Source organism: Anastrepha ludens, chromosome 3 (genome assembly GCF_028408465.1).
Source record: "Anastrepha ludens isolate Willacy chromosome 3, idAnaLude1.1, whole genome shotgun sequence".
In the NCBI taxonomy this organism is placed as follows: Eukaryota; Metazoa; Arthropoda; class Insecta; order Diptera; family Tephritidae; genus Anastrepha; species Anastrepha ludens.
Window position 1 is genome coordinate 25,082,309 of NC_071499.1, and position 27,405 is coordinate 25,109,713.

At 37.3% G+C, this 27,405-nt stretch overlaps 1 protein-coding gene across 1 annotated transcript in view; it reads right to left on the reverse strand.

Annotated features, from left to right (window-relative positions):
* LOC128857194 (uncharacterized) overlaps nucleotides 1-19,025 on the reverse strand; it is a 142,204-nt gene extending 123,179 nt beyond the window's left edge. The window contains exons 1-2 of the mRNA XM_054092833.1: nucleotides 18,375-19,025; nucleotides 2,161-2,340 (exon numbers count right to left, since the gene is read on the reverse strand). Coding sequence (XP_053948808.1) covers nucleotides 2,161-2,340; nucleotides 18,375-18,881 — 687 coding nt within the window. The 5' untranslated portion in view covers nucleotides 18,882-19,025. The remainder of the gene's footprint in view (nucleotides 1-2,160; nucleotides 2,341-18,374) is intronic.
* Between the last annotated feature and the right edge of the window lie 8,380 nt (nucleotides 19,026-27,405).

Consider the following 27,405-nt stretch of genomic DNA (forward strand, 5'->3'; position numbering starts at 1 on the left):
GTATACTTTTTTTTAATGATAGAGATGTGAATCAAGAGATTAAAGTATTATAACTCAGGGCGACACTAATTTTGAACCAGTATTCAACCCAATCCACATTTTCGACGGTTCTTGGCATGTTAAATCCACATTTTGACTCAGAATAGGCACCAAAATGTCGAATTTTTCAGATATTCTGGCTCAAAGTTGCCGAAATTAAGACTTTTGGCTGTATTTGAGGTTAGGTAGGTAGGTATAGTGGTTGTCGGTTGACATACCTAGGTCTGCTGTAGGCTCATTGTGATACCACCAGGGCTGTCCCTTCTCCACTCTATGGACGTTGTCCTCATTGAACCAACCTATGGCTTTAATATATCTAACAAGGCTTGTTATTTTTACATTAGCTACTTCTGCCAAGTTATTCAGGGAGCCTTTTCCTAAAATATTGAACCTTCTTCTAGCCAGAGCCATGCACCCGCATAGAAAGTGTTCTCTTCTTCTTCAATGTTGCTATAGCTTCTGCAGTAGACGCTATAGGGCGCTCCCAGTCTACTGGCATGCCTGCCAATCAGACAATGCCCTGTTAGGACCCCGAGAAGTTTTCTTATGTTTTTCCTATTTAGTTTCAACAGTCGGTTTGTACCGCTCATGTTCCATTCCGGCCACGTCATTCTACTAGTTGCAAAGGTCAGGGACTGAGAATATAGCTTCTATAAGTATCTTAAAATTATTTTGCATGTATAGAGTGCTGTGGCTGCTTTTTTTACTCTATCATTAATCGTTTGTTTCTACGAGAGCTTCCTATCTAATACTAGTCCGAGATAGCTCGCTTCTTCCCCAATTGACAGTGTGATTCCCTCAAGGGTAGGGAGGTTTAGAACAGGTATCCTGTATTTTCTGGTGAACATGATTAGTTCTGTTTCGTTGGGAGTGACCCCAAGATCACTCGATGCAGCCCACCGACTTACATCGTTCAAAGCATTTTGCATTATATTGCAGAGGGTATCTGGGAATTTCCCTCTTATTAATATTGCAACATCGTCTGCGTAGGCCACTACGTGTATCCTCCTTTCCTCTAGATTCTTCAACAATTGATTCATTGCCAGAATCCACAGCAGACGAGAAAGTACACTGCCCTCTTGACGGATCTGCGTAACGTCGAAATTACGAAGCTGCCTAGTAGGAACTATTACGGAAATTTCACAAGGCTCTCGGTGATACCCAAATCAGTCATTGCGCTTGGTGTGGCCTCCGGTAGGATGTTGTTGAAAGCGCCTTCTATGTCTAGGGAGGCTACCAGAGAATACTCTCTATTCTCTATTGGTTGCTCTATCTCTGAAACTAACTAGTGAATTTAATGCTGTCTCGGTGGATCTACCTTTAGAGTATGCATGTTGTGATCTTGCGAGTAGCGACGGTGTCAAGTTTTCCCTTATAAAGGCGTCTATTAATCGCTCTATCGCCTTTAATAGAAATGAGGAAAGGCTAATAGGTCGGAAGTCTTTAGGTTTCGTATGCGAGCCCTTACCAGCCTTTGGTATGAAAACGACCCTGACTTCCCTCCCCCTTAGGGGGACGTAATTTAGTTTAGTGTTGCTCTGAATATGGTTATCAGCCATTTCATAATGTTGCCCTATGTTTGTTGTAGTTGCGCAGGGATTATCCCATCTGGTCCCGGTGTTTTATATGGTTGGAAGTTTTCTACAGCCCAAGTTATTTTGGCTTCTGTGACAATGTTTAGGTTATGTAGCATCAAAAATATAATTTTCTTGTTTTTAGATCTGGTGTCAATACGTCAAACTTGTCACCTTTTGATTTTTAAAAAACTCGTATCTGCTTCTGATTTATTAAAAATTCAGCACTTAGGAACCTTTGGAACATTGTGCTCTACTTCTTGGTTCTGAATGTTAATTAAATTCTAACGGCCTGCCTAAACTTTCACACTTTCTTCTTTAAAATAAATCAAAATTTGTTTAAACGCTTTCGCGTGTGTTCCATAAGCTTTAAAAGCAACTGCAGCAAACGACTGATTGACGGAGTAGGCTTCATATTCTACATTTTACTTTGCCATAGTCGTTTTCCCTTTTTTCTTAATTTGTGTTTTTAGTACTACATAGAAGCACAAATACTTGCAAGAGAATAAAAATGTGCAAATTAATAAAATATTAAATTTTCACTTACGCCCAATTCCACATAAATCGTGTAGATGGGATATGGCAGCGCAATCACCATGCCAGTCAGCCAAGTCGCGCAGCAACAAACAAACGCCGGCAAACGGCCCTGCAAGGGATCACTCAGCCAGCGCATGCGGTCCCAAGCAATGAGAATATGCGATATCATGGCAACGTGCAGCGGGATGTCCTATGGAAGGAATAGAAAAATGAAATTGTGTTATTGATTGTATGCGCTGAAAAATAGGGAGCTAACACTGGACAAGGGAAAAAAATGGCAAAAAATTGACAAAATAATCAAGTTATGACAAAGGCTCGCGATAAAATGGGCTATTTAATAAAAAAAACTGTCACTCCGGTTTTTAAGCTCGCAGTTTAAAGTTTTTATGAGGAATCAGCGCGCGCTCTTTTTTAGGATGAAACGGCATACGAAATCGCAACATCCCCTCATCAGGTGGCGCAAAGTACATTTTGTTTTTCAATAATTTTTTTCCAAAGAAAAAAAATCAATCATAGAAAATCAAATAAATTTAAAAAAATTATTTTGAATTGTAGAAATTTTTATTTAACCTTTACGCGCTCCATTCCTTGTCTGTTGGTATACCTCAGCCATTCAGCGGTTCACAAGTGTCAAATATGATTGAGGTACGCGCCGTTTTCAAAAATTATAAACTTCAAATGGGGTGATTAATTTTGCGCCACATTGTATTAGTAGTAGTGAATGATAAAAATTATTGCATTGACTAAAATTTGTGTTAGCAAACACAAAGACTACAGGAAGAAGCAGGTACAGATGCATATCTTTGCTCTCCTCTCCAGATGACAAAATTTAATTTCCTTTTGTGCGTTAAAGTTTTATTTGTAATTGCAAATTGAAAATGTGTAGGCGGAGGGGAAGTAAGAAATTTGGGGCCAATTATGAAAGTTGTATATACGAGGTGTGTTCAAAAAGTATTGCGAATTTTGTGTTTTTTCAAAAATTATTTATTTATTCATTAATATCTATTTTGCTCCCTTCAAAGTAATCCCCATGAGATATTATGCACTTGTGCCAACGTTTTTTCCAATTTTCGAAGCACTTCAAAATATCCCTTTTTTTGCCTTGTTCAACTGCTCCTTCGATGCCGTCTTTATCTCGTCAATCGTAGCGTAGCGTCCCACATAGGAGTATTTGTATGGAAAAGCCGGTCATAAGTCAAAATATTTATCTAATCTCATCACAGAAACTATCTTCATGAAGGTAGATAATGGGTTTATCAAATAACAACAGATGCCAGAATTTTCACAACGTTTGGTGCCTAATCATTGTTCATTGGAACCTAGTCATTGTTTTAACCATACATCTTTGTTCTCGTCAATCTTATATTTCCATAATATGTAATGGTTAACTGCGCTTTTGTTTTGTGAAGTGAACGAAAATATCTTTTTTGGCATGGAAGGACAAGGTATGTACTTTATGATAGCAATATATGATTTTAGTTTCATGACAAGATTGCACTCCAAGTGAGGATTTTTAAGCCCTAGTAAAAAGTATTTCTTTTTTACTAAAATTTAGCAAACTATAGTGTTTTTAAATAGGTGTTAGACCTTCTCAAGTAAAGTTGTTAGTGTGATCATAATATTTGGACCCTTGTCAAATATAAACGGTAATAAAATTGTCCCCGGATGTCCACAATTTTTGTTTCTTAGTTCTAAAAGTATGTACTGCAAAAACAGGTTTCTCGGCGAAAATCACTTGTTCTCTCTTCTATGACAATTTTTTTTTATTTCGCCTATAAAGACAGAAAAAACGTCTTTGCCCAAGTTCCTTAAAGTGTCTTCACAGCCGACACATATGTTTTTGCAATGTGGATAAACATTTTTATTGATTTTTCAATTGTCTTGCTTTTACTTTGTTTTTTAACAGGGACCCCAAAAACTGTCTTGCGAATGACCCGACGTGAGTTATATAATATTCTGAAAGAATTTAAAGGTATAAAAATAGAAGAAAAATTTACTTTGATGGAAGAACGAGTCGTGCAATTGGCTTCCCAAAGAAGAAATGAGTGTCGTGAGGCGTTCATTAAAGTTTTTCAAGACCGAATTTAAATCTAAATGGATAGCTGCTCAATACATGGAAGAAAGGTTTTTGAAAAATAATGACGAATGGCTCAAAACTTTATTAGAATTACCTGCATGGTCAGATACACAAAAACCGGGGCGACCAGCTAAACAGTTTAACGAATTAAGCGACCGAAGCAAACGGAGAAGAACACAAGACTTACGAGATAAGATACCTGTTGAAGTATTAACTTACGCAGCACGTGTGAACGAAGGTACTTCTGGGAATGCAGACACGTCAAAAATGATAAAAGATTTGACTGCATCGCCTACTCGGCCCAAGAAATTAAGAAAAGTTATTGAGACTTCCAAAAAAGAAGTGCCTGTCAGGAAATACACGCCTATGGAAGCGCGTCAATTATTTGTTGAAGGCGATTTCACACGATGTCAATGGGAATTGATACAAGGGGATAACAAAGATATTTACCCTTGTTACTCACTTATACAAAAGGCAAAGAAGGAATGTTATCCCGATGAAAATTATATAACAGTGAGTGAAACCGGATATAAAGTTAAGGGGGGAGCCTGGTTTATGAGGTCTAAAAATTGCATCTCTTTGCGATTTTTTTTTTAAGGAAAAAATTAATTTAGCACTGCAAAGTTTTTTCTATCTTTTTGATGAACATTTAAAAAGTATAAAAAATTTTTGTACTGGTTCAAATAAGTTGAAAAAAATGTTTAACATAGAAATTAGTAGAGCGCTGCAACGCTGCCTTTCTATAAAAAAAAAATTCACTTCAACTTGGTATAAAAATCTTGAAAATTTTTTTTTATCAATTTTGTTAGTTCAAATAGAAGAGAATTTAATACTGAAGGGAACAAGCTATGATTCATTTCAAAAGGTTCATTCGTTTTTTTTCATTCCTGTACGCCAATTCAAAGAAATCATAAAAATTAAAAGTCGAGAAAAGAAGATAAAGTTTGTACTATAGCTGTCCGGCCACGACGTAACTACCTAACGCTCGCCTACCTTTGACTTTGTATCTACGGAAATATTGAGAATTAGGCTCTGTAACTTTGTGTGAATATTCTGAAATATATTAGGAATCGCTTAAAACGAAAAAAAAAAAAAATGATTTTTTTGACCTTATAAACCAGGCCCCCTCCCCCCTTAAACTTCAATGTTTGCTAGACCACACCGCATCGCGACTTTAGAAGTATTTAAAAGCAGTTATCGGTAGATTACCTGAATTGGAAAAGCAACATCTCCTTTTAATTTCAAAATGGGGTTGTGATGGGTCGAATCAGTAGTATAAAGAAAAATTTACAAACAGTGAAGACAGTGACGCCAATGGTTTTTTGTGTTCACTCGTACCTGTGAGATTGATTGTGTCAATTAATGGAAAATTCAATAAGATTGTTTGGCAAAATCTAAAACCAAGTTCAGTAAGATTTTGTCGACCTATCCGAGCAAGATTTATCCATAAAACAAAAGATGTGACAAAAGAAGAAATCATCTACATTGAAGAACAGTGCCAAGAACTCGAAGAAGCGATAGTAAAGTCTCCTAATGGAGCTACTAAAGCACACTTTATTGCTTACTATGGTAAACGGAATAGTCTGCAACGCAGCTACAAATACAACATCCACTATGAGGTGCTACATATGTAACCAAACTTCGAAAGATTTTAATAAGCTGAAGAAAACAACTCAGATAAATAACGAGGCACTCAAATTTGACCTCTCGGTCCTCCATGCTTGAATTCGTTTCATCGAGTCCCTATTGCATTTATCGTACAAGCTAAAAACGGCAAGAACGATCAAAAGAAGCGAAAAAAATATTGCAGGACACCAAAGAAAATATTCAAAAACCTTTCAGAGAAGAAATGGGTGTCCTTGTTGACATTCCGAAAGCCGGTTAGTGGTAACACTATCTTAGGCAATACGTCAAGAGGATTTTTTGAAGACCCAGAAACCTCTTCTCGGATCATTAGAATTAATCAAGAGCTTATAGAGCGATTAAGAGTTATTTTATAAGGTCTTTCAAGCAGCTCCGATGTAGATCCTATTAAGTTTGATAGATATGCACAAATTACAGCAAAACTTTACACAGACTTGTATGACTGGCACCCAATGTCTCCTACACTCGTTCACATCTTCTCGGCCCTTTGAGAACATTTTGTACCACCGATAAACGTTGCTTTGGTCCAAAGTAGCTTCTCCGTATGACACAGTCAACATTCGGAATGCATCCGCGCACTTAATTTCGTTTTTTCACACAAAATTTGATACAGGTTCTTTGATCCATCTTTTTGAATGCGTAAAAATCGAAAACGAGCCGAAACACGAAACACACACAAGCAAAGCAGCTGTCAACAATTAACTGAGCTTTCAAAATGGCCGAGCTCGTCGGCATAAGTTAGAGTCATAAGTACCAACAGATCGCCACAAAAAAATCGAAATTCCAATATACGTAACCTGCGAAAATTCACAACTCGCGATACTTTTTGAACACAATTCGTAAATCTGCTCTTGCTTTTATGCGCCCAGAGCGTAAGCTAAGACAATTGGCAGATAGATGAACTCAGAGAAGGAACACAATTTCAAGAATTAGCGTTAAGGGAACACTAACATAAAAGAGTGTAGCGCGTGCAATTTCGAAGAGCTTAAGCCGGGCTGCTGCACACCTGCTGCTATGCGTCTTCCATTTAACCAACAACTAGAGAGCCTCGCAGTCCTATTAAGTGTCATAATAGCTGAATATTTATCATGAAAAGTATTTTCGTGAGCAGTAACACAAATAAAAAAATAAAAAATTTTCTTTGATTGAAAATTTTACCATGATTTGGTATATTTTTGAAGTGAAACTTCTTTAGGCGCGTCGGGGGCCCCAAGGCAGATTGAAAATAGGCGAGTGAAACGGTAAGTTCGGAGCGTTACCGAAATCCGTCAAATGGGCGGGGCCAAGGAGCAGCTGCTCCTTCCCACTCTCGCCTATTCGCTCTCTCTGTCGCCCTCTCGCATCGCAAGCGCTGAACGATGTGAGGGAGCCACCGAGACACGCCGAAATGTATATAGCACACAAGTAAGCATTGAAGTAGACTGGCGACATGCAGGCAACCGACAATCGACAACCGACAACGGGTATTATAGATAGCCATAGCCCGTGCAAATGAGTGCTGCGTGTGAGTATCAGATAAAGCGCCGATTGAATGTGTGTAAGCGGTAAAGCAATAAGAAACTGCTGTAAAGTAAATAGATGGTAGGTATGGAGCAGACGAAGCGATACAATGAGTTCGTTTGCCAAACGAGTGACGATAGTTGAAGTAGAAGGTTGTAAAATGACATTTCAACCGTTTAGGTGATCAAAGCAAATTGATTAACGCGCCAAAAGTAGGCAAAAAATACCATTGGAAGTGCAAAGAAATGTCAGCGTCAAGTGCAACACTGCACCCAAGTGTCAAATTTGAAGCTAATAAGGACAAAAATAAATAATTAGTACAAATTTATGTGGAGTGATATAGAAAAAAACATATGAAAACCTGAATTTAACACGAGAGAGGGGGGAGAGATCTAAACCGGGGCTCCCATGCATGGAACAACCAACTTAGAAGTTTCACTTCTACCGTGCGTGAGCCTGACAGACCCTAGTTTTTTTTCTCCAAAAAGTTGGTGTTGAATCCACAACCTGCAAAGTAACAGCCAGTCGGCCACTTCAAAGCGCACTCGGCTATGACAACAACGACTGTAAGTAATTACGAATTCCAGTCAACACTTGAGTTAAGGAAATGAAAAGGCACCAAAAGCCATAACGAGGAGTGCGAAGCCAATGGCAACAAAACAAAACCAGATCAGGTCACTGAAGTACAAAGAGGATGCGTCAAAGGCGGCGCACAGCAACCAAGGACCATAACTTGAGTTGCTTATTATTATTATTATTATTGTATGTAGAGAATGGCAAGAATTTTCACTTCATTAAACTATTACAACAAAAACGGCAACAACATAGCTAGTGATTACATCTGCTATGTAATAAGCAACACAGGCAGGCAACAGCTGCCGCACGGCCGAATTTCATGGCCATAAGCGTCTAACTAAGTATTAAAGGCTCCAGCGCATCGCAATGCCATTGGATTAACTTAATTTGTGCTTTTCTTTGGCAACTTTACAAAACACTTTTGTTCACGAAAAGCGTAAAAATGCGAAGGCAATTATCGACAAAGGTAGTATATTTGCGCGTATCATAGCAACAACCACCGGAACTGTTCACCAGACTCGAGGTGTCGAGAAGCGAAAGTGAACGCTAATAAATGTATATATTTTGCTGTTTTTGCGCCTTTTCGCTTTTGTGCAGGGCAGCACGTGGGGTCGCAAAACGACAAGCTCTAACAATATGCCACATCACTCAACAGCAAAAACAAAGGAAAACAAGAGAAACAGAAGCAATTTTATGAGGCTGTGGATAGACGGCCAACCGGATGATGACGCAGCCACAGCGGGAGACACAAAGGAACGCCGCGTGATGCTGAAATTTTATTTCAACACCACGTTTCACTTCTCCGAATTCACTGTTATAACTCAATTCTATGCAGGCGCAAAAACGTCGGCTTTCGGCATCAGGTGTATGTATGTATATACAGGGTGCGCCATTTTAATCAGGTCAATGGAAGTATTAAATAGCTTTTTGATGAAGTTTATCATTTTACAATTTATTGCAACTAATTTTCGAATTAATTAACTCTATAGGTGAGGCAAAGCAATTTGGTTAAAGAATTTTCAAATGCATCCCCAGAAATTCTTCTAAAGCCACCACGTATTGACAAGTTATGACTATTTATTTAAAAAATTTTTAATTGATATATAATTTTTTTTTTTTTTTAACAGAAACAGCACAAATTAAAGTCTTATAAGGCGTTTTTCAATAGGTGCGCTTCAACTTTTTTCCGATAGGGAGGGCGAACGACGCAATATTTTTAATTTTTCGCTTGTCATTTGTAAACTTCATTAGTATACATTTCATCATGGAACGCTACACACTTGAGCAACGATTGCAAATCGTGCAAATTTTTTATGAGAATAATCGTTCTGTTGCTGCTTCTTTAAGAGCATTACGGCCATTTTACGGTCCATTTAACAAGCCGTCCCGTTTTGGGGTTAGGTGAAGTCATTGGTCTACAGTAACAAGCCGGCGACGATTTGTGAGCTCAGAGCCAATATTGAACGCGAAATTGCTGGAATTTCGGCCGATTTATGCAAAAGAGTGGTCGAAAATTGGGTTCAACGATTGGACTTCGTAAAACGTGCACGCGGTGGTCATGCAAAAGAAATCGAATTTCATACTTAAATGTATATGTTCAAACTCGATAATAAAAAAAAAAAATAGTTAGAAAAGTCAAACCGTTTGTGTTTTATTCAAAAAAAAAAAAAAGTTAAAGCGCTCTTACTGCAAACGCTTTACTTTGTATACAATTTATGAAAATTCGTCAAATTTTCATCAAAATCTCAAAATATTTAATTAGTATTTTTGGAAAAATATTGAGTAACATACGTATTTTTTACAGTCTATTTAACTCTAGTACCAAAAACTGGAAGTTTGAAGTGCTCCAATTTTTTTTCATTTTTTATAATTTTTTCTCCTGATGAATGCACAACGAAAGTATGTACGAGTCTTCTTCTTCTTAGCTTCACAATCCGTGGTGGACCATAGCTTCATCAACAATTTTTCTCCACTTTATTCTATCCATGGCTACATCTCTCCAATTGTGTACGTTCATTTGCTTAAGATCTGATTCGATGTCATCTAACCATCGCTTTCGTGGGCGTCCTCTTTTTCTTCCTTCAATGGGTGTTAAAATAAAAGCTTTCCTAGCATTTCGCTCTTTCGGCGAGGCGCAGTACGTGGCCAATCCATTTAATTCGTTGGGCTTTGATAAAACGTATTACATTTTGTCTTTGAACGATTTCTTCGATTTCATTGTTGTAGAGAATGCGGTAGCTGCCATCTATTGTTGCAACCGGACCATATATTTTCCTTATGATACGTCTTTCGAAGCACGTCAGCTGATGAATATCATTTCTTTTCAGCGTCCATATTTCCACGCCATATGTAAGGACGGGTCGTAGCAGTGCTTTGTACATTCTTATTTTCTGTGCTCTGGATAAATCTTTTGATTTAAATAGTTTTATGTTAACATAATAGGCGTTATTTGCAGCTTGGATTCTGTCGTTAATAGCTACCGCCGAATCTTTATCTGCTGATAGTTTAAAACCCAAGTATTTAAATTTAGTGATATTTTCGAAAACAAAGCTGTTTATACTTAGGTCATCGCGTGTCGTGTTGTTGGCTGACCGAATCATGTATTTGATTTTCTCGGTATTTAGATGTAGTCCCAAAGCTTTTGCATTTTTATCAATAAATTTAAAGACGCGTGTAAGAGTGTTTCTGTCTTTAGCCATAATAAAAATATCATAAGCGTAGGCACATATCTGAAAATCAATATTAAATAATATTCCATTCGTGTTTATTTCTTGAACAGTCGTGTGTAGCATTCAATTCTAAACATGACAATGCGTCTCCTTGTTTTACTCGGGATATGATTTCGAATGGGTCTGATAGGCTTCCTTGCACCAGTACTTTACTTGTTGTGTTCGACAATGTACTGAAAATCAAATTAATTCAATTCAAAGGTATTCCAATTTTCTGAAAGCAGTATTTTATTTGTTTTCTATTTATACTGTCAAATGCCAGTTTGAAGTCAACAAAGAGGCAAAATATATCAATTTCAATTCGTAAAACTTTTCGTATATCTGGTCGTTGAGCGGTTGTTTCTAAGACCACATTGGTAATCGTCTAGGATGTCTTCAGCATAAATATTCAGTTTTTCAAATAGAATGTTAGTAAATACTTTATAACCTGTATTAAGTAAAGATATGCCTCTGTAATTTTGGCATTCTGTTTTATGTCCTTTTTTGTGTATAGGTACTATTATGCTTGATGCCCATCCAGTGGGTACTTCATTTGAATGCCATATTTGGTTTACTAAGGTGAATATTTGTTTATGTAGTTCACGTCCATCATATTTCAGAAGTTCTGCGGGTATTCCATCTTCACCACAGCTTTTATGGCTTTTAAGTTTTCTTATAGCCAATAGTACTTCGTCAAATCTAGGTTCTTCAACATATTGTAGATTTCGACCGTATGTACTACTTGTTCCTCCTTACTTGTATTATCGTAGTTTTCTTTGTTAAGTAGTTCGTTGAAATATTCTTTCCATCTATCTATTACTTGTTGTTTTTCGCTGATTATGGAACCATCCTTTGCTTTGCATATATTTGTTCGACATTTTTGTTTCTAAAATCGCTTTGAATTTGTTCAATTTGCCGCTTCATGTATGTTTTTTTTTTTCTTTTTTCACATTATTTTCTTAGCTTCTTTTCTTTTATTTTCATAATATAATTTATTTGTATGTGTGTTTTATTTCCATATATTTAATTCTAGCTTCCTTTTTCGTATAATTAGCTGCTCGGCATTCCTCATCATACCACTCGTTCATTACTGATCTCTTCTCTCCAATAGTATTCTTTGCAGTTTTTATGATTGCAGCTTTCAGTTTATTCCATTGATCTTCAATATCTAATTCAGTTGAGTCATTATATGTGCTATTTTCATTGAACAAAATGTTTTCAATCGTATCTTTGTACTTTGCTTTCATATCTTCATTATTTATAAGTTCATCTGTATTCTACTAATGTACGAGTAAAGCACGAAATTTTTTGTATATGGTAAAACTGCGAAACACCTTCAAGGTAAAAAACCTATCAAAAAGTTTTTATAAATCTTAATAGAGTGCCAGTTTGCGGAAGGTTGTTTTTCAAGAGTTTGAAACTTAACTTCTTTTGGTATTTGTTGTGGAATGAATAATAATAAATAATCCAAATCTTTAGTAAAATGTAAGACATATGTATTTCGGTACCAACATTTGTTCAAAATTTACAAATTCTGGAACATTTAAGACGACTTTTAGATATGAAGTTTTTTTTTTCTTTTTTTTTTGTAATTTTTAAAAAATTAAATTCTGGGAGATTTAAGGCGACTTTAGGATTTGCATTTTTTTGTTTTTAGAATTTTAGAATTTTTTTTTTTTTTTTTTTTTTTTTAATTTTTAAAAATTTTCAAATTCTGGGAGATTTAAGACGACTGTAAGAGTTGAAATTTTTTTTTAGAATTTTAGAATTTTTTTTTTCTTTTTCAATTTTTGAAAATTTTCAATTTTTGGAAGATTAAGGACGATTTTCACATTTGAATGTTTTTACAAACTTTCAAATTCTGGAACATTTAAGACGACTATAAGATTTGATTTTTTTTTAATTTTTAAAAATTTTCACATTCTGGAAGATTTAAGACGTCTTTTGCATTTAAATTTTGTTTACAAAGTTTTCAAAGCTTTGAAATTCTACAACATTTAAGACGACTTAAAGATTTGAATTTTTTGGTTTTTAGAATTTTAGAATTTGTTTTTTGTTTTTTTTTTAATTTTAAAAATTTTCAAATTCTGGGAGATTTAAGACGACTTAAGAGTTGAATTTTTTTTTTAGAATTTTAGAATGTGTTTTTTTGTTTTTTTTTAAATCTACAACATTTAAGACGACTTAAAGATTTGAATTTTTTGGTTTTTAGAATTTTAGAATTTGTGTTTTTTTTTAATTTTTAAAAATTTTCAAATTCTGAGAGATTTAAGACGACTTTAAGGTTTGAATTTTTTGGTTTTTAGAATTTTAGAATTTGTTTTTTCTTAATTTTTACAAATTTTCAAATTCTGGCAGGTTTAAGACGACTTAAAGATTTGAATGTTTTGGGTTTTACAATTTTAGAATTTGTTTTTTTTTTTTTTTAATTTTTAAAAATTTTCAAATTCTGAGAGATTTAAGACAACTTTAAGATTTGAATTTTTTTCTTAGAATTTTCGAATTTGTTTTGTTTTTCGTTTTTTAACTTTGGAAAATTTTGAAATTCTGGGAGATTTAAGACGACTTTAAGGTTTGAATTTTTTGGTTTTTAGAATTTTAGAATTTGTTTTTTGTTTTTTCTTAATTTTTACAAATTTTCAAATTCTGGCAGGTTTAAGACGACTTAAAGATTTGAATTTTTTGGTTTTTAGAATTTTAGAATTTGTTTTTTGTTTTTTTTTTAATTTTTAAAAATTTTCAAATTCTGGGAGATTTAAGACGACTAAGAGTTGAATTTTTTTTTTAGAATTTTAGAATGTTTTTTTGTTTTTTTTTTTTAATTCTACAACATTTAAGACGACTTAAAGATTTGAATTTTTTGGTTTTTAGAATTTTAGAATTTGTTTTTTTTTTTTAATTTTTAAAAATTTTCAAATTCTGAGAGATTTAAGACGACTTTAAGGTTTGAATTTTTCGGTTTTTAGAATTTTAGAATTTGTTTTTTGTTTTTTCTTAATTTTTACAAATTTTCAAATTCTGACAGGTTTAAGACGACTTAAAGATTTTAATTTTTTTTGGTTTTACAATTTTAGAATTTGTTTTTTTTTTTTTTTTAATTTTTAAAAATTTTCAAATTCTGAGAGATTTAAGACCACTTTAAGAGTTGAATTTTTTTTTTAGAATTTTCGAATTTGTTTTGTTTTTCGTTTTTTAACTTTGAAAAATTTTCAAATTCTGGGAGAATTAAGACGACTTTAAGGTTTTAATTTTTTTTTTTTTAATTTTTACATTCCAGCAGATTTGAGACGTGTTTTACATTTGATTTTTTCAAATCATAATTCTGAGTGCACTAAATATTCTGTGCCTTCTAAAGTTTTAGGGCCTGTAGAACCGCAGAAAACAATAATAAACTATAATCCAATCGATCACCTCTGTAAATTAAAATTAAATTAAAAATAAAAACTAGAAGATGGAAGCTCCTGACCGAATTAAGTGGAAGAAGATCGTTGTGGAAGTTAAAGTTCACCCCGAGCTATAATTCTGGTGGATGATGGTGAATAATCTAATAGTAAGACCAAAGGGCATTGGGTGTTGTTTATTTTATTTCATTTTTAAAAGGATATTTGCTCTTGGATCACCTTGTAAACTCCTCAAAATGCCGCACAAATGTGTTTCTAAGGCGGTTTCTTCACAAGGAAACTACCGTTAGAACAAACGATGAATAACAAAGTGTAGCTGTTACATATAACTAAGGTTTGTGTATGTATTTGTGTTTTATGTGCCAAGCACATGCCACAGGGCGTATACTCAACATTTTAATGTTGTCTTCCAATTTCGCTCAGCCGGCCTGAACACATTTTTTTGCTGAGCAAATCTATGGTTAAATGCATGTCAATGGTTAAACGTGAATCGAAATATTTCTTTAATATCTATTTTCCCTAAATTTGATTTATTAGCATTTTAGAGAAAATCTAATCACCAGCAAAATCCCGTAACCATTAGCACAACCCAATTTTTCTACTTCTTTCTATTTAAATATGTTATAACACTGGCGTTTAAGCAAAAAATAATAATTTTGTGATAAAATATATGAATTAATAAAAACAATAGTGTCAGAGGTTCAGCAAACTATTTTTCCAAGGGCATGGGTAGACTAGGCTTAGTGATTGTAACAGAGTTGTGTTATGCCGACTACCCTTCAGTGGGTCCTATGACCATGAATCTTCAGGTTATTTAAAAAGTTTTTTCTAGTACGGCTCACCAGTTAGGTAAATGCAATCATCAGAGAACAACTTCCATCCACAACCGGTTTCAAATACTACAGCTCTCCATTTTTTAGAGATATTCAAGGCACAAAGCCTTGATTTGAGTAGGTGTTTGGCTATGCACCCAGCCTTTCTTGGTTAAATTACACTGTTCAACTGCATAGAACAGAAAAGCGACCATGTAGTTCTGAAAGTGCATCGTGTTTAGCTTACTTTTATAGAGTAAAGGTACTATATAATCCACTAGGTTTCAGTTTTATTTATAACAGTCGATCAAAATTTCGAAACTTTGGCCACGTATATTTTTATATTGCATGTAAAAAGTGTTATAAGTTGATTCCTGATAGAAATATCTTTGTCCACATTCGTGGAGATTATTCTTGTGGAACAATTTAACCCGCTAGCTTCTCTTTTAACGGCTAAATTTGATTCCTTTTTTAATAAGAGCCCAACATTTATTTTTAAATAGGAAATTTGGGGTTCGATAATGAAATCTACTCTGCTGGTTCTTAGATGAACTTTAGTGTGGAGGCTGGCTTCTATTTGGAGCCGCTCAACTTATCCAATTCAATTCGACTTCTTTATTATGCCAGAGTGTTCCAGGCAGAGCTATTAGCAATCAGAGAAACATGCAAATCACTAAAACACTACAAAGAAATGGCTGCAAAAGAAGCCATCTTTTCAGACAGTCAAGTAGCTATCAAGGCCCTTAATTTAAATTCCATTTCATTCAAGTTAGTTTTACAGTGCAGAGAGAAACTAGAATTGTTTGGTCATCGGTTTCAAATTACTCTGATATGGATTCCTGGTCGTAGACATACAAAGGGTAATGAAAAGCAAGAAAATATTTGGCACAACAGAGGCGGTGGCAGTTGCTACTCCATTCTAGGCAATAAAACCGTGCATTCCTTTACACTACTATGCTTTAGCCGAAGGAAGGTGGAAGGAATTAACTAAAACAATATTACAACAAAAAAAAGGCCGTCGTACAACATCCAGTGGATGAATTACCTGTTATGATATGTTCACTCAAACATGTCACGTACCACGGCAACGATTCCAGGTCATTGGAATGGAAGGTAAGGGGTCATACAGCCAGACTTAACCTTCCTTTCAATCCCATCTGCAGATATGTCAGGCGGAGGGAGTGAAATAAAGTATTTTCCACTATACAAGGTGAAGTCCAAAATAAACAAGACTGAGCTAAAATAGAAACGACAGTAGCTTTTTTCTGACAACTTCGAGTTTATTTATTCAAAATAGTCCCCTCTCATCTCGATACACTGTTTAGCGCGATCTAAAAGCGGTTCGAAAGAATGTTTAAGGTCATTGAGCGGAATGTCCTTCAGGATGTTAGTACAAGCCCTTTGGGTGGCCTCTACGGACGCAACACTTTTTCCCTTCATGGCCAAATGTAATTTTTCGAATTGGTAGATGTCACAGAGCGCCATATCAGGCAAATACGGTGAGTGATCTATGGTTCAAATACGATTTCTAGTCATCAGTCACAAGAGTGGATGGATGAGATGGTGCATTTTCATGCAATAAGCGCCAGCCTCCTCCTTCGCGGTATTCAGGGCAAATTCGACGAATGCGATGCAACAAACGCCTCAAAACGCCAAGATAGAAAATTTCATTGACCGTTCGGCCCATCGACATGAACTGCTTGTGGACAATTCCCTAGGAATCGTAAAAACAAATGAGCATCGACTTGATTTTTGACTTCTCCAAACGCGACTTTTTGAATGGTGGTTCGGTTGGGGCCTTACATTCGGCACTTTGACGCTTAGTTTCTGATTCATGTTGGAAACACGACGTTTCATCACCAGTTACAATGTTGTAAAGGAAGCTCTCGTCTTTTCTCGCCTCTTTAATGAGGTCTTTCGAATGTTGAATTCTGAGCAATTTTAGGTCCTCAGCTAATTTGTGCGGAATGAAACGTGCATAGACCTTCCGTAAGCCTAAATGATCAGTTAAAAAGCAACACGTGTAAACCCCTCATGAACTCTGGAACGAGGTAGACAATCAGCGCCATACACTTTTTTCGTCAATTAAAATGTTTCAGTAAACGTTTTACCAATTTTAAAACAAAATTTGATATTATCTCTTTGTTCGAAACTCATTTTTGTACCGATGGCACAAACATCCTGACACTTTAGATGCAATAACTTCGCTTCCACTGAACCGGGAACCGAATGTGAGTGTATCGAAGATGATGAACTTAGTGGCAGGCCTTTCACATCAAAAGCTCATGAGAACATCAGTAAAGTAGAGCAGTATTATTAACCCTAAATCAGAGAGCTGGCAGAGGACTTAAACATTGTTTATGGATTCATTCAGGACATTGCAGATAATGATTTGGATTTGCGGCGTGTTGCTGCAAATTTCTGGGACCGGAATGGAAAAAAGCGGCCGCGTTGATATTGAATATCGCGAAAGACATGATTTCCAAAGCTAAATACAATCCAACGTTCATTAAACGCATCATTAGTGGAGACGAGGCGGGAGATCATGAGTACGACACGCAATCCAGCAGTTAGGTCAGTAAATGGAAAGCTGCGAATGAACCAAGACCAAAAAAACCACGTTATTTCAGTCAAACAAGAAAGCGATGCTAATGATTTTTATGGATTACAACGATATTGTATACCACGAATATTCGAGAGAAGGTCAGACAGTTAATGAAAACTATTATTTGGCTGGTATGAAACGTTTACGTGAAGTAATTCGTCAAGAAAGAGAGGGTTTGTGGGAAAACAACTCGTGAATTTTGCTTCTTTATAACGCGCCGTCGCACAGTGTCATGAATATCCGTGAATGTTTGGCCAAGAACGAAATAAATACCATCCAACAATCCTCGAATAGCTACCTGATATGGATACTGGCGAATTTTTCAACCGGGGGACGCTTTCTAACAACCGAGAGGAAGTAATGGAAGTAATCGAAGGTCGCCTTGATCTCTGATGGCCATAGCGAAAATAGAGTTCCCGAAATGTTTCGAGAGCTCGATCAAACACTGGCAAAAGTGCGTTGCAGTTGATGGGGAGTATTGATGACTTCACTTTTGAGGAATAAATTTGTATTTTGAGTTTTTTGAATACATTTCGTTAACTTTTTCATTAAGGTGGTTTAGTAAGATTTTATAGTTCCAATGGAAAGGAAGTAAAATTTTTTTATTTTATTTTTTTTACGGAGCTTGATAGACCCCACTCCACATACTTATATATTCACAGAAATTTACACTATTAATTCAAATAAGAATTGTATGTCTATCAATCGAGTATACAAAATACGGCATTGGAGTAAATATTTGCTTATAATTTATAACTAAGTACGAAAAAAAAACATTTTTCACCACCAAAAAAAAAAACCATTTTTCCCTACTACGATGTTACTTCACCTTCATGCTTACATAAATACATAAATACCTAAATACATATAAACAACTCCTGCTGTACCCGCTCACACTCACCTGCAACATCGGCAGAAAGAAGCACAAAAATTGTCCGAAAATCCAATTCTGTATGAGCATCACCATCAGCGATATGGGCAACACAAGGGCGCACTGCACGAAATGACACAAAGCCAGATTAACGATGAACGCGTGCGTCACATCCTTGTAGAGGCGATGGTACATCGCATAAGCTATTATGGCCACATTCATCGCCACGCCGCTCAACGCCAACGCTGCATACTGGATGAGAAAAATCCAATAGACGGACTTAATGCTTGCCTTCAGAATGGGCCCGTTGACATGGTCCATTGCGTCGGTGTCATTGAAATCGCCAGCGAGGAAATGGGCAATTACCATCAAATACTTCTCCGGTATATCTTTCAGTTTGAGTTCAATTTCTTGTTGTTGCTGTTGCTGATGATTTGTACTCACAGCGGCCGCTAAGTGATAGTCGAGCGCTCCATTGTTGTCCTCCTCGTGGCTCACATCGTTGGCGTGGTGATAGGAGTAGGGTGAGGAACGCATTTTGTTTTCGTGTGCGTGGCTTATTTTTTTTACAGTTATTGTTTTTTAGTTGAATTGTTCAATTGTTACGTTCGCTATTCACTGAATAAGTGCGCGCATGTATTTCAAATTAATTTCAGTTTGGAGCCAATTGGACATTTTCACGGGGAGCTGAAATGATACGGAGAGAAAAATGCGTGTGAGATAAGTGGGATTGTGGAAATTTTCATGTAAATGTGTAAGTGTAAATCGTTAAAAATATGTGAATATAGGTACAGTGTTCCTCGGACATAAGCAACATCAAAACATTTCCGAGTTGTTTATGAACGAGAAATGAAAATTCCTCTTATAAACATTGACTAGGCGTGTTTTGAAATCCTCAGTTCTATGCTTTACCGATGAAAGAAACGAACCATTACTTTTATCAAATTAAATTTTGGTTCATTCATTGGGTTCCACATTTTTAACTATATAAAGGGTTTTCCAATAACAGGTGTTATTTTGAATAGCCCGCTATTTCGGTAGATGTCACTTTTGAAGTTGTCATTTTTCGATATTTGACAAGTAGAAACTACGCCATTAATAAAAAAGAAACGACTTGCGCTTAAACAACGCATTGAAATTATTAAAATTCACTGTAAAAATGGTGAAAATTTGGCAGAGACGGTTCGTAAACTCGAACATTTTTGGGTCCTCGTGAAACACCTTGTCGGACCGCAATACAGAAATTGGTGTTAAAATTCGAGCTGTTGGGACAAGTTAGTGATGTGAAGAATAAAACCCATGCAAGTCGCTCAAGAACAGCCGAAAATATTGCTGTTGTAGCCGAAAGTGTTGAAGAAAACCCAGGTTGTCCATTTGTTCATTCCTTTTCGTTCTTTGGAATTCGGCATTCCACAAACGTCATTACACCGCACATTGCATAAAGATTTGGGTCTTAAGCCTCATAAAGTCCAGTTAACATAAGAACTCAAGCCAGCCGATCATCAACAACGTCGTGCATTTACTGATTGGGTCGTTGAAATGCATGAAAATGATCCGGAATTCCATCATCGGAAAATCATCTTGGGTGATGAGGCCCATTTCCACATCGGTGGCTTCGTCAACAAGCAAAATTGTCGGATCTGGGGCTCAGAAAATCCAAGAGTTATTGTTGAAAAGCCTGGCAATAAAAGGCAAAATGTATTTTATCGCCTTCAAAAGAGGCTCCATTCGAAGATGTGCCAACGATTAGGCCAGTCATCAAAGCACCTTTTAAATGCATTTGAAGATATCTTCTTAAGCTCTTTCAGCGAATTATCATTAATGGCCTCTATGACTCAAAGCGGTGCCTGCGAAATGGCAATTTAAGTTTTGGAAGAAGGAAAAAGCCACAGGGAGCTAAATCCGTTGAATTCGATGGTTATTCGATGAGATTTGTAGAGTTTTTGGTCAAAAAAGTATTCTCAATATGAGCCTTGTGAGATGGTGCGTTATCCTGGAGCAAGATCCACGAGTTTTCTATCCATAAAGGCCGGCGGGCCAATTAGATGTCCTAAATTCAGTAGTTTTCGCGAAGCGTTGTAGGATGAGAAAAAAAACAATTAGCCAAATGAAGTTCTGGGGATAGTTTAATATATATTTGAACTAAAAAAAAAAAATTTGTACAATCTCCAACAATATATTGTAAGCCGAGTTATCAATAGATTCCCAGAGAGCCTTGCCACTGAAGTATCCAACTTCTGTACAAGATACAACTTGCAATTTTCATCTGAAAACAAAAAAAAAAGATTATTAATTTTGATGTAATTATCTTCGATGTGAACTAAGAAAATTGGGAGAAACACGTAAAATTCGAATTTTTGGGGAAGGTAGAAAAAAAAGTGGTTTTTCAAGGAAAAAAAAACTCTTCAACTGGGTAAAAAAGTCGCTTAAAAAAGTTTTTAGATGTTTTTTTAGTTCACATAAAAGAGAAAACAATACTGAAGATAACGCATTTTGAATGAAATGGATAGCTCGTTTAGGTTTTTTGCAATCGTGTACATAAATTAGGTAAAATCGAGAAAATGAAAACCCGAGAAAACACGCTTCAAAGTCAATGGTCAATGGGCGGAGCATTACAACAATAAGCGCACGGTTGCTCGACGCCGCACTACGCTCGGCTCTGTAGCTCTGCAAATACTTGGAATTTAACTCTGAAAATTTGTGTCTCATGTTCTTGAATATCTAAGCTATTGATTTCAGGAAAAAAAAAAATCGATTTTTTTGAACTTTTAATTGGCCCGCCGGCCTAAATTGGACTATTTCCTGCGCACTTCCTTCCTCCTCTCTCAAATGCTGCATAACTTCCAAATAATATACTTTATTTACCGTAGAACCATTTGGAATGAATTCCGAGTGCACAGTGCCATGATAATCAAAGAAAACGATTAGCATGACTTTCACTTTTGACCGACTTTGACGCGGCTTTAAGGTTTCGGCTCATGTGGATAGCGCCATTCAACCGCCTGTTGACTGGTTGACTGGCTTGCATGTCAAACTCATACACTCACGTCTTATCACCTGTTATGATGCGCTGGTTAAACATTGGGTCCGAATTCACTTGCTCAAGCATGTCCCCAGCCACTTTCTTCCGATGAATTTTTGAAAGAAATTCAATTCTCTTGGAACGAGTCGAACAGCCACGCGTCTTGGCGTCGCATGCCCCATTGATGGTGTAAAATGTTGCGAATTGATTCGTGAGATACGCTAAGGTCACGAATCAAACTTAAATGATGGTTTTCCACACCATTCCCTTGATTTTACCGACGTTTACATCCTTTGAAGACGTTGATGGGCCACCAGATCGGGGCAAATCTTCCACGACGTATCGGCCCTCTGCAAAAGCCTTATACCACTCGTAGATCCGTGTTTTTGGTGAAGCATACTCGCCATAGGCTTTCTGCAACATTTTTAATGATTCGGCACACGAAATGCCTTCAAAACACAAAATCTAAGACAAATTCTTTGTTCGATATTTTTATCCGTAGTGAAAATCGCAGAGCCCACCTGCGGTTGACTGATATAATTAAATGCCAAAAACAAGTTAATTGACAGGTCCCGCTCAAATTCTGCGACACTATGGGGGACAGTTGGATGAACATTCCAGCAGAAAAAAATTTAGAGATATTACACATACACGCTTCGGGATCGCTGTTGGGAGGGAGACATTAATATTTTTTCCGATAGTCAAGCTGCGATCAAGGACCGCCGTATTGCAGCTCTCTTCTCGTGAACTCCTGTAAGGGGGAACTCAAACGTCTCGAACGTGCGCGAAACAATTCCCTTATTTGGGTTCCTGGGCACAGGATGAGCTTGCCAGGAAAGGGTCGACAGAACTGGTTTCAGCTGTCCTCTTCTCAGACATCGGTGTCCCCTTGACCCTTGTTAAAGGGGAACTACACAATTACTATCTAAAAAAAGCGCAAGACAGATGGAGGTCTGCCTCATCGTGTGCTATTTCAAAAACACTATGGCCTCAATACGACAGAAACAGAGCGGGAATCCCTCGCCATTCAATTTCCAAACTCATGCGGAGAAGCTTGGAATTCCGTAGAACCCCTATTGCAGAAGCTATGGGGATCCTGCAGAGAAAGAGACTGTGGAACACTTTCTCTGCAAATGTCCGGCTCTGGTGGCTAAGCGCTTGACATTCCTTAGCGTGCCCTTCGGGGATGACTTGAAGAAACTCTCCAGCCTAGATCCCTTTTCTCTCCTCCGCTACATCAAAAGCATTGAATGGCTGTAGACGGTTTTTCTCTTCCCCAAATCTTTTCACAGGTAGTGGTTCACATTGTGGTATCAAAACGGCACGTCAGTGCTACTTGAAGTGTGCCTGGGGCATCCTTGCCATATTACCTACCTACCTACACATACACGCGAGTTTTTTAAATGTACAATTCCCGATTTTTGTTTTCTTTTTGACAGAATGTATACATATGTACAGGGTTGCCCTTATTCGACGGTCCCGACGGATTTCGATGACTCTTTGGACCCATTCCAATCGACGAGGTTTGTTCGCAGGCAACAATCTTTGCGTCAATTGAATTTTTTACGGGAATAAATGCAAATCAATTCGGATAATTCGTTGTAAAGTGGTCTGAGCAATGCCCAACTGCTGACAACGGCGATTTTGGGATGTCCTTGGCGACGCCTTGGTCGGTTTTGATTTGGTCTCTTTGGATTAGAAGGAGCATCACCAGTCGAAAGCCTTTCGTACAAACGATTAATGGTGTTCTTAGAAGGCGCACTTTTCACATTATTTAATTTTTTATACGCACGTTGAGTTTTCACAATTGACTTCTTTTGTTGAATGTAAATTTCAACAATTTGGGAGCACTCGCGTGGAGTGTACTGTTCCATGGTAAAAATCTGCTTGGACTGATGCTTCCAACGCGGTGTGTTATTAAGCGATCTGACGTCTCTGTCAAAAGATACAGGTTTGCCAGATGGGTCCGTCGAATATTGTATCAACTTGAGACCTACTCCTGAACTCAGAGGATTAAGCCTGAGACATAAAACACAGCTAACTTTGTTTTTGACGAAAGTATATCGAATTTTTTCCATATAATTCTTGCGCAGAGTTTTAAACTTATTTTTATTATAATATTTTTTCCCCTTGAATGTTGTTGTCGATTTCTTGAGAGCAAATCACAAGTTTATGGCCGTTGATTTTAAGCAGAAACCAGCATCTGAAGCTAAAAACAAGTCATTAAACGCAATATTACGTCATGCAGCGAATTTTTACACATTGAATTTCTTATTTCGAATAATCGCCCACTCGCTTATTACTCAGATCCCACCTTTCACCCAAGTAAATAGAAAATAAATTTAATCAGAACCAACAACAGCGACACAAGAGCCACCAACCACCTAACGACCTGGGATTTACTGAAAGCCAACTTAAAAAACCAATTTTATTCTTAGAAAAAAAGTACGACTATGCACACCACTCAAGGTGCACTCTGCTAAGCACGGAAATATTTATGTAGAGCAGCTAAAGTACGAACCTGTGCTCAGCTGCAGGCGCTTAAACTAATGCCGAGGTGAAGCGAGCAAACAGCGCGTGAATTATAGAGAATGGCGCTTTTCCATGCATACTCCAGTCAATTTATGGCCAATTTAGGTACAAAACCGTAAGAACGAGCAAACACAGCAGAAAAATACTTTTCCCAGAATTTCAATTCCAATTCTCAAGTGGCTCGTAGGAAAAACCCTTGCGCGCGGCGGCTATGCTGGAGTCAGCACCAACTACCAACTGCAAGCGCCAATCAGTATAGCCAACAACAGCAACAACTACAACAGCAAAGGTAAAGCATTTCCGTTTCCTTTACGTTATACATTTAGTTTTATAGTTTCCTCATCCGTTTTACTTTTGTATGTGCAAATTGCAGACGGAATAAAGCATTTTCTAGGCGAACCGCAAAAAGTTGCCAACACTTCGCGCTTAAAAGCATAAACTAAAAAAAGGCAAAACAAAAAATGCTACAAAAAAACAACAAGGAATTGGTTAAAACCCTAAAATATGCGGTGGCACCAAATAATGCAAATGTTGAAATGCTTAGTTGTGGCCAGAATTGTTGAGTCAACACGGGAATATTTACAATCGTGCGAACAAGCGGCGGAAAACAGAGGCACGTGCGACTCTCTAAACGCCTTTCGCAAATTTTTTTCGCCACCCCAAAAACAGAAATAACCGCAAACTGTGCAATACAAATAAAAAGCAATTTTTTATTGATTCTTCAACACTTTATTCTCTGTGAGGAGCTTGCGGCTGTTCAACCAAAGAATGGCCAAAGGTATGTTTTTATCCCTACCCGGCAACTATTCACTAACTGTACATGAGTGAGTGTGTGTGTTTTTTCTCCTTCTTCTTCTTCTTTAGCTTTGCTGCTTTTCTGCGAAAAGCGGCAACTTCCGTTCAATTTATTGCTCTTAATTTGTTGCTGTCTATTTGAGTGCCTACACCGCACAACCACTTTGGCTTTTCAGTTCCCCACATGTCCATGCATGCGTGTGTCTGTGTGTTGGTTCGCTTTCGTGTTCTTTGTCAGCCTGCAGCATGTTGCATGCAGCGGCCCATGTGAGTCCATATGTATGTATGCGTGTATGTTGGCCGGGTGACCCGTCGGCGCAGGCGAGTGCAACGACCTCTCAGCGCATTGTTGCCGCAAAACCGCCAACGTGCCCGTTACCAACGACAGCACCAGCAAAGACCCGGGAAATCCCATCGAAAAAAATCGACTTAAAGCAGAAAAAATGGGTCTGCCAAGTTTTCTTCACTGCTTTGCTTTGCCACTTTGTACTGCGTTTTGTGGGCAGTGGAGTGGTGGAGTGGTGGGCAAAGAGCTTGGCGCTGCCTGCCAACATGCAAGTCACCACAAATTTGGTCGGGCACGTGACGTGCCTCTTGGCAGTCGCTGTGCTGAAACAACTGAAACACATTACAGTCAGATAAGTACAGGGTTATAATATAGGTATGTTCGTATGTAGGTCGATGAATGAAAACTTTTTCCATAATTTTGAAGTTTACGACAAGTAAAAGGGTGAGATCAAAAAGTTCGCGACATGAAGTGAAGGTGGGGCATAAAATGAAACATATCAAATAAAATGAAACATGCCAAATAATTTTTTTTTTTTTTTCTTGCTTTGGATGCAACCTTTTTAAAGCCGAGTGCAAACGCTTCTGGGATCTTTCACAGAATTAATTTGAGCCATAAAATTTGTTCCTGGATTTTCAAAATAAGTAAATATAACCAACTTTACTTCACTAACATCAGTAAATTATTCCTCGAAGTTCTTTCTTTTTTAATTTAAAAAAATAGGAAAAATTAAATTAAATAAAATGGAAGCGCTTAATTTCAGCTTGACTCAGGTTGCTGGAAGCTACAGCAAATTCGCAAGGCGATATTGTTGACGTGTTGCTGAGGTTAGAGATAAGAGAAATAGAGGAAGAATCAGAATACAACCTTCTTTCCGCAAATGTCGGCAAAAGCTTTCACAAGCGTCCGTGTCCGAACAGACGTGAAGAGACACAAACTGAGATATGGTGGCAAGTACTAGAACGGCATAGGAAACTTCAGAGAGTTGTGGGTTGTGACAAGAGACAGAGAAGGTTTTTACCAAAATCATAATATATAACTTTTGAATTGTAATGAAACTTGAATTGTGCGATCGCTTACATTCGAAAACGAGCACGCTTTAAAGAAGAAGAAGGAGGGTTTTCCAATAAGAGGCATTATTTTGATGTTCAAAGAAAAATGCTATTTTTCAATAGAAATGATCGGCTGTTTATTCCATTATAAAGAGGAAGGTATGCCGTTAATAGTGGAAAATAACATCAAGCAAATGACCACCACAACCACGCTTACAGGGCAATATCCTTTTCATGAAATTTTCCATAACCGAATTGAAAAGTGGCTGGCCTATGTCCTCGATAGCCTCAAGAATTTCATCTTTGAGGTCTTGAATCGACCCTGAGCTATTGGCGTAAACTTTCTCTTTCACGTAGACCCAAAGAAAAAAGTCACAAGGTGTTAAATCGTAAGATCTCGGTGGCCAATTTTGATCATCTCTTCGAGTGATAACACGGTCCGGAAACTTTCCCCGTAAAAGATGAATGATTTCATTGGTTGTGTGGCCCGTAGCGCCGTCTTGTTGAAAATAAACGACATATATATGGCATACGATAACGGTATATGTGTAGCCAGAACACCAGAACAGAAGTAAATAATAGCTAAGACTTGTGCAACGACTCAGTAACTTCAGCTACTCACATAGGTTCAAAAGAGAAAACACCTTACTCGCATTCCGAGGGAAACGTCTAGACATCGGCCTCGGTAGCCTGGCGTAAGTGCACTAGCCTGCCATCTCAGAGGTCGCGGGTTCGAATCCCCAGTAAACACGGTCCTCGCACTTTTCCAAATTTACCTCCCGCACAATAGTCAGCGATCAGTCATTTGCATCGTGGCTACTTAGGACTGGTAGTGGCAAGCTAATCACCTACCCTGCCAGAAAGCAAAATGGATTAACGAAACCAACGCAAGACTAATTCTTGTCGGGGCCCTATGCTCCCGAGAGGAGTGAACAAGAAAAAAAACGAAAAATACAAGTAATTAACATTTGCTTACAGTTTCAACTGCACATCCTGAAAATATTGTTCCTTCTAGAGCAGATAGCGCACCTTGCTCTCAATGGCTTTATCGCTGTGCTTGCCGCAGTGCGGGATAGGTTTGTCATGTCAAACGGACTTTTACAGCTTCTTGCCAGGTGGCCAGAATCAAAGCATTTAAAGGATTTTATCGGCGAGTGTTCATCCGTATTCGACCAATTACTTATTCTACTCTGACTTTACCTGCCGCTAGTACTTTTTTAACAGCATCTCTACTGTTACCAGTCCCTGTAGGTAACAGTAGAGTTGCTGTTTTAATTCCGCTATAAGCATCCCTAAGAGTCTTTATGCTTCTTCGAAAATTTCATCCCATTGAGCTATTTTTCCAGGGCATTACAAAGCTCTTGCTTAGGTGTT